The 8,652-nt window shown below is 35.0% G+C and overlaps 1 protein-coding gene across 1 annotated transcript; it reads right to left on the reverse strand.

Annotated features, from left to right (window-relative positions):
* Positions 1-415: 415 nt before the first annotated feature.
* LOC111379012 (acyl-CoA-binding domain-containing protein 6) lies at positions 416-8,096 on the reverse strand. Its single transcript, XM_023002318.1, is given in 15 exon segments — positions 416-1,010; positions 1,097-1,180; positions 2,064-2,152; positions 2,596-2,710; positions 2,817-2,943; positions 3,105-3,155; positions 4,179-4,267; positions 4,621-4,682; positions 4,784-4,850; positions 5,788-5,897; positions 6,115-6,146; positions 6,696-6,736; positions 6,851-7,003; positions 7,077-7,155; positions 8,012-8,096. Coding segments are annotated over 15 exon segments (1,359 nt in total). The 5' UTR covers positions 8,050-8,096; the 3' UTR covers positions 416-788.
* Between the last annotated feature and the right edge of the window lie 556 nt (positions 8,097-8,652).

The raw sequence follows: 8,652 nt of genomic DNA on the forward strand, positions 1-8,652 counted from the left end.
ACCTTGAGGAGTTATTGTCATATTAAATCATTAACCTCTTTCCCTCTCAATATAAAATCTTTCAAGTTTCTGACAGTTCTCTACTTCAAATTTTGTAGCTGCGCGAATATATTGATAACACAGAAGACTACATAAACATTTAGGTAACGGAAGTGAGCAACTTTCTTTGTTTGATCAATAAACAATTTATGCCACCATTTCATGTTTTTTCATTTCAGTTGTCCAATCGTCAAAATCAACTTATTCAGATTTGTCATGCTTATGGTTAAATTTTGCAGTATTTTTGCTAAATCACTCTTATCATTCTTCACTCATTTTTATTTATTTATAAATTAAATCGTTATATAAATTCTTTCCAACGAAGGCTGAGGAAATGGGACTGGATTGACTACCTGAATAACTTTTCGGTTCTTCGTTGAAAATTATAACCAATTTAGACATATTGGTGCAATATATGTTAGAACATTGATGCAGCCAGAAATCGTGAGATAAGAAATACAATTTCTATCTCGTTTATGCGAACAGGCTGAAAAGCAATTTCTAAGTTCCTTTTGGCTTTTCAAAAGTCCTAAAAAATGGGCTCTAAATTTCTTACTGTTGCATCTCTGACCGGAAGGGTGATAGATAAGAAATTAATTAGGATGATTGAAGTGGGACTTGTAATTTACCCGGAAGGAAGTTCTGTCTTCTAAGCTCTTTATCATCTGCATATCCACATTTTCCTCATTTTAAAATTGCTTCCGGTGAGAAACATTACCTGGAGCATTATTCGGATCAACTAACAAAGACTATGACAATGATTTTCTACCAGAGCCATGCTGTTCTATTGCAGATGCTAAATTCTGACTTGCAACAGAGCCTATTTAACAATTGAGAGAACCATGACTTGGCCAAGTTTGCATTCCGATGGACAATGCATGATTCTCAGACAGCAAGGTTCCGGCAACTTTACTCAAAGTTGCTCTTTGAATCATCGAAGACTCAACTTTTTCCACGATAAGAACCTCAACCTGCAAAGATTAAAAGAATTAGAATAAAAAACTTGAAACATCTCATTGCGGGTACTAAACAGATACATATTTGACCCATGCAGCACCTGATTTGATGGATCTTTCTTGAAACCACCAAATGCAACAAGGAAATCCCTTTCCTTGTGCTGCACAGGAACGAGGCTAAATCCCTGCAGCAAAAATGAAAATCATCCAGTTATAAGAACCATGAAACAAAAAAGAACTTGAAGAACATAAATGAATATGCAGGATTTGTGTGATTGGCTTCATCAAGTTCAAATCTATGTTGAAGGTGAACACATTGATCATTTGTTATGTAAACTGAAGACTTCAAGGAGATTTCTCGGTTTCACTCCAACATCTAAATTACGCAAGTTCTTAATAGAAGTCACTCGTTAAACCATCTCTTTAAGGTTGTCTCAATACACATTATGAAAAGTCAAGTCTCTAACCACTTTGACGGTCAGTCCTGTACCACATGATGACAGTTTCTATTTACAAAGTTTAATTTTAGACTTTGGGGGGGGGGGGGGGGTGGCATACACATTATGAAAAGTCAAGTCTCTAACCACTTTGACGGTCAGTCCTGTACCACATGATGACAGTTTCTATTTACAAAGTTTCATTTAAGACTTTGGGGGGGATGACTTCATAGCGAAATTGAGCTAAAAGAGAGAAAAAAAATGTAACCACATCATTTGCTGCTAATCCAGATAATTATGGCATCTAATAGTGATTAGACTCAGCTACATGCAAATGAAGAGTGTTAAAATGCCCAATAAATCTGCGACACCTATGCAATTTAAGCTCCCTTGTTTGTCTACCATTCTCCAAAAGCTCCTTTTTTTTTCTAGAACTCATTTTTATTCACATATTCTCACAATAAAATATTTTGCACGTAAACCTAAAACTTTTTTCTATTTGTTAACCACACATTCTCCAAAAAATTCACTATTTCAAATCGAATTTGTCCCAAAAAACTATTTTAAATGGGCATCAAACACGGGCTAAGAAACATTTAACACATTATCATAGATGAAAACCAAATCTAACCTTGTTAGTTGTTATGGAAGAAGGAAATGGTGCAACAGCAACAGACCATTCAAGCTTAAGAACGTCAAATATTAAAGTCTCTGCATGTCCTGGAAAAGGGAAAAGAATTGGGGATGAGTGGCCATAAGAGTCAGCAAGACTCCAAAAGTTCTTGACTGAAGCATAAAATTGAGGAAATTTTCAATCAGAGAAATAACAATATATAGAGGCAACTATTCTGATTCCATGAGACTTTGGATAGGTTTAGCTTCATATTTAGGCCATATATGAGCTCCATTGAAATTATAATTCATTTTCCTCTCTCTTCTTATCAATCACACATTCTCCAATAAAATAATACTACATTTAAACCCAAAACTTTTCATTCATTTTTAACCACACATTCTCCAAAAAAAAAATACTATTTTAAAATACATTTTCTCCAAAATTCGGTTATAATGGAGCTCAAACATGTCCCTTAAGCAAATAAAATTATTAAAAGTAAACATGAAGTCAAAAGTTAGCATTTAATTGTAGGCCATAAGGGCAATACCTTTTTTCCTGCTTTCACCACCAGCAATAAACCATTTAGTGCCACAAAGTGCTCTGCAACAACCAGCTCTTGGAGACAGATGGAAACCTCGTACATTAATTCTTGACCATACCATCTGAGGGGAATAGTATTTTGAGTTTCTATATGTTAATTTGATTGCTATAACTAAGAATCCTGCATAACTAAAATAATTCAGTTGAGTTCTGGTGTAAATTTTCTACGAAGTGCCTCAAAATCAAGAAGTACAAAACATTCAACATCCAAGATTTTGATGCCCCGCCAAAAATCAAAAGCATTTTGTCATCATAAAGAGCCGCAGCATGGATGGATCTTGGTGATGGTCTTGGTCTGTGCAGGAGAAAAATATCATTGGAATCAAAATATATGTAGATTCAGGACACAACAGATAATCAAGAAATATAATTTAGCACCACAATCAGACAAGTTAGCAAGAATTATGAGATCTTAAAAATTAAAAAATTTAACGAAGTACGTCGAGAACCAATTACGTGAAATGAAGAGGAAGCCAAGTAATAGACTTCAGATCAAACATATGCAGACAGGGGCGAATCCAACATTAAAGTTCAGTTAGGGCGGAGCTTGACAATTGACCGTTGACCGTCAATAATCAACGATCGTAGCAGCACGATCGTTTATTAAAATTTGATTAAATAATATTAAAAGTTTAGAATCAGTGGTGGGACTAAACTAGAAAAATTAGGTATGGACTTTAGTTTCGGTTGAAAAAATCGTTCCATAATTTGCAAAATGTCTCAATTTATTTTTTAATTAAAATTGATTAAAAAGAGAGTACTGACTACACATGAGAGTACTGACTACACATAGGTTGAATTGAGCCCAACATCTTCTCAATTAAACTTTTTCATTTATTCTAATTTCGTAAACATAAATTCCCAAATCAATAATCATAACTCATAAAACATAAATTACTTATCATAAATTACAATTCTCCGTAATAACTCGCAAAACATAAATCATAACTCATAAATAATAATAAAAAAATTGCCTTTTATGTGAATGTGATTAATAAGACTAATAACACAATTTACAAATTACAGACAACATTCATAATATCATTATTCAACAAGTCAAGTTAAAATAGTCAACAAAATAGAACAAAAACATAAACAAAAAAAGAGAGAAAGAGAGTAAGAGAAATGCGCACACCAGTCACCAGTCGAAGGCTGCTCGAGCTCGAAGATTGAGAAGGGAGGAAACGAGTTTGGACTTTGCAATTTCAGCTTCAAAATGGAATCGATTTTTTCATTTGGACCATTTGTTGTTTTGGGAAAAATAATTCATTCATTGGGGAATTGGTCCTAATGTTTTTAAACAAAAAAGAGGCCCAACTTCTGATGTAATCACTTCAGTCTAAACCAAAAAAAGAAAAAATAAAAATAAAAATCGATCATCTCTTTCTTTCCATCTTCCACCTCGACTCTGCAACTGCAACTGCAACGATTGTTTGCTGATTGCTACCCGGCGGTGCTGAACATTTTGGCGGAGCCAGCACACGCGATCTAGCCCCTTTGCCGGGTGCAGGCTCCGCCGCTGTATGCAGATCATTGAGTTTCCTCCTTTTTGAGTCTTCACCTCCAAACAAAATTAAAACAGAGTTTTCTTTAACAATGGTATGAGCACTTCGAGCAACCTGTAATTGCATTAGTTGTAATTAATACTGGGTGCTTCAATGATACATTCCATTGAATATTTAACAAAGTGAAAACAGACTGACAACATAATGAAAAACTATTGATATCAAATTGATCTTGGATTCTAATGTTATTTTCTCCAAGCAAATAAAATGATGAAACATTTATCCTTCCGATGGAGGCATTCATAAACCACAATGATATTATGATAAATAACAAAAATTAAGAGAAGTTTGTACTTAATGTTAAACTGAAACACAGCTCTAGAAAGTACAGAGTCTAATATCTTGTCTCGATAATCAGTGGCATACTTTGTTTTTCTTTAACTTTTAAATTGTTAAAGAGATTTTACTAAAACGGCTCCCTTGGCTTCCATTAGTGACCAACATTCTATTTCTATGTTAAATGCCCATACTGTATACAAGATAACAATTATTTGGCCTATTGGACATTGTGTACCAGAGAGATATTATGAAAAACACTTAAAAAATGTTGCTGATAAGCGAAAACCCAACCTGAGACTTTGTCACTCACAGGGTCAGTCTTGCCTCCAATTAGAAGCACCTTCTTTCCCCAGGGAACCTAAAAAGTAACCAAAGTGACTATTAGCAATATCATATGAATGACTAGAAACGCATATCACCATCACAAATGGGATTGGTTGAGGAATCGTACGACATGAGTAACATTGAGGTGCATATAGGAAAAGATAGTTACAAGGACTATGAAGGGTAAATTGGTAATATGAGTTTATAGATATGCCATTAATAGAAGACTATTCCACATTCCCGAATGTAGCAAACATCAGCATTAGGCCCTTTCTAGTAAACGACTTTTGTTCCATTGTTGAACATATCCCACAGAAATATAAACGATTTGTTAATTAATCAAGAATTTGCATGAAAAACTGAAGCATGTCTTAGCATCAAGACACTCAAGCAGGAGGAGGAAAACTATAAAGTGCATAACACTAACTATTGAATAACCACCTAGTATAAGAACTTCAGCTGTTAAAGAGAGGTGAGTAAATTAAATATTTATATATCTTAAGACACCACCTCAGGTATTACTCTTCATTTTTCTTCAAATGGGGTGCACGAGAAATTTTCATAGATGGTCGATGGACTGACCTTTTATTGCTCTGATTACATATTTAACAACCACCTCATCGAAAGCTTAAGCGGTTACATAAGAGAGCAATTTATTAATTTGTAATATTAACTTCAGTATTATCTTAGTTATAATTTGCTTATCCATTATTATAATGTTTATCAACACAACACAATAAAGCACATAAATTGTGCTTCTTTTTTCTTTTTTTCTTCTTCTTTTTTTTTTAATGGAGGGTCAGCACCTACACAAATTGTGCTTACTTAAAATACTTTTTGTGGTAAAAAAAATTGAATAAGATTGAAATTGACATTACATAATGCAACTATAACCATCGTAGTTTAGGATTCTACCTGTAATTCATGGATAATTCATATTATATTAATGCTGCTAGGATGTATTCCGATACCAAAGCATGAACCTTGCATACTGGAATTTTTAAGGGAAGACTGGTCGGTGAAAGGTACAGCTTTCATGAAGCTGTCGTCCAGGAAAATCTGTCAAAGCTAAGTACCTGGAAAAAGACCGGTAAGGAATTAGATTCATCTGCTTCAACATAAGACTAACTTTAATGTTGCAAAACTTATACAAGGAAATGATAAAAAATGAATATTCTGAAAATGAAAATTCAAATTAGCATTTGAGAAAATAAGAGGAGGATGAATGGAAGAAAATGTAACATCATGTTTTGTCCCAAAAAAGAAAAGGGGAAGCAACGATTGGGACAATAGCCGGGCATCGTCCAGCAATCCATTTCCAGATTCACCACTGTAGGACCGAAATCCACAGCCAACACGTGCAAAACCGAGCTAACATCGACACCAAAAACTTGAGACAACTCCAACACCACCCTATGCCGCCACCGGTCTGGTTGCTATCAATTGGGAAGGAGAAGACCAAGAATATCAGTATGTTAACCACAAAGGTCACAGTGAAAGGGAAAGGGAGAGGCCGAGAGAGAGAGAGACTCACAAGGAGGGGAAAATTTCACTCTAATGGAGGCCGAGGAAGTGAAGGGATTATATGTATATTGTCCAAAATAGGTAAGTTACAATTAGGGTTAAGTGGTGGATCAACAAACTAGGCTCGACTCAAATAATTGGGCCTCAACAATAATAATATAGACTTCCAAGGAATGGTGCGAGAACCGTGAGCAACACTATAAAATAGGTTACTTCGAACGGTCCATAACAAAGTGGATTGTATTGTCTCGTTAATTGTGTCGATGTACTAATCAATCATTAGGCCGAGGTCGATTGATAATAAACAACCGAGGTTACATCATCGCCCGGGGAGGTCGTTTGACAACAAAATTGCCTAACAACCACCATCTTGTTCCCAACAACTGCCGCTGCATGCTATTTACATAATATTCAAATTTTAGGCAAAGTCTAATTTAAACAAGAAAGTGTATGACAGTACCAGGCATCACTGTATCATATCAAATTCAGTATTCAGGACCAAGATATTACATAGAAATGAGGTGTAGGCTTGTCTCCAGAGACTGAAAGCACCATCCATTTTTCAGAGCTTCCGGAGGTGCAGTTGTTAAGCTCAGGCGCACTAGATGAAGACTGGAAGTTCAGTTCATCGGGTTTGTGGGTTTTAGATGCAACACTTTCCCCCTGCTGTGATTCAAGATTAACCGAGCATGCACTCTTTAATAAAACATTTTTTGGAATTCAATTAAATCCTTACATTAGTGCTGCCTAACTGCTTAGAATGCCTTACTGGACCTCTAGTTCCCTGAGCAGAGTCTGAAAGTTGTACTTTAAATCTGGGGAAAATGCAAGAGTATTAGATTTGTTATATGAAAATTACCTTTTTTTTCTATAATTTACATAATTGTTGTAAAATGAATAATCAAAATGTTTCTACAAACCGGCTAAGGATAATAAATCTAGCTTGCAAATCAATCTAAGATAACAACAAATATTCACGGAACACAATAGTGGTAATTTGAATTCAAATCTGGTTACATGTATGTGATCACTATCGATATAACAAGTATAACCCCACAAGTGCAAACATCCAATTCTGTTGTCTGAATTTCTCGTGACACAATTAAGCATTATATTATTCCCCCACACCTTACTCAAAACGAACAATTTTCTTTTTCATATCTTAAAACATTGCCCAAAACACAAAAAGATAGTCCTAACAGACAATATTTAGCTTAAGCTTTTAACTTAGATCAACCAGTTCAACATGTTACCATGGCAAGCAAAGGTCCTGGTTCAAGTCTTGCCCCAACTCATTAACTCATTTAATGAATTGTACACCTATCACGCTTAGACATGAAAAGGTTGCGTTAAAGACAATAATTAAATGGTATATATTTGGTTCTACCTATTTGCTTAAACTTTTAGATCAAACACCATTTGTAATTGTAGTACAATTGTACCTAAATCAATAGCTTCGACATTCTTCTCATTTGCCAGGGGAAAAAAAAATAACCAGAAAAAAAAAAGGGATCATTTTCATTGATAAAAAGTAGCCCATATTTAACAACATGATTAAAAATACATCCATTGATTCTAAAAAAATTTATCCCATACAAATGCATTTGTTCAGCAAAATATAAGCACAAAAATGTATAAAGTACACATATTTAGGCAATATAAGTACATTACCTTCCAAACTTCATTCTTCTTCTTGAAAACCCAAACATTTTGTCGGTTTCGAAACCCTAAATTTCCACTGCAAAACAAAAAGGAATGGAACTGTTTTGCGCGGGTAGTCGCTAACAATTAAAAAGGGATTAGACGATTGTGTAAGGAACAAACCTCTTGAGACAAAGTCCCAAAAATGGGTGTTTTATCGGCGATGACTTTACAATTGGAACTAAACAGAATGCCTCCAAGGGGCGTAAGAACACGAGTACTGAAAAGAGATGTTTAAGTCTAAACTAAGAAATTGAAATTACATATTCTCTGTTTGAGAGTGTTTGATTCGGGGTCCTTTGCTTTATGTCTTTTCTTCCTTTTATATTCCCTTGATGATTTCTTCGTGATCAACCGCTTAGAAACTGCTTGATTGCTTTATAACTACCCACTTTCTTTATGGTGGCTAACTTATCGTGGAATTGCTGTCTCTAATTGCTGCCGCTACTCTTTGTCGTTCAAGCGTCTTCAACTGAACTCCTTGAATCGTGGAACGTGATAAGGTTACTTGATAACTGCTTCAATAACTACACTTCTGGATAACCATAACATCTTATATTTGCTAAGATTCTGGGCGATTCGAAGGTTTGGGCGAGAACAGGGTCATAGCT

This window comes from Olea europaea, unplaced genomic scaffold, assembly GCF_002742605.1.
Source record: "Olea europaea var. sylvestris unplaced genomic scaffold, O_europaea_v1 scaffold1919, whole genome shotgun sequence".
NCBI classification, from domain to species: Eukaryota; Viridiplantae; Streptophyta; class Magnoliopsida; order Lamiales; family Oleaceae; genus Olea; species Olea europaea.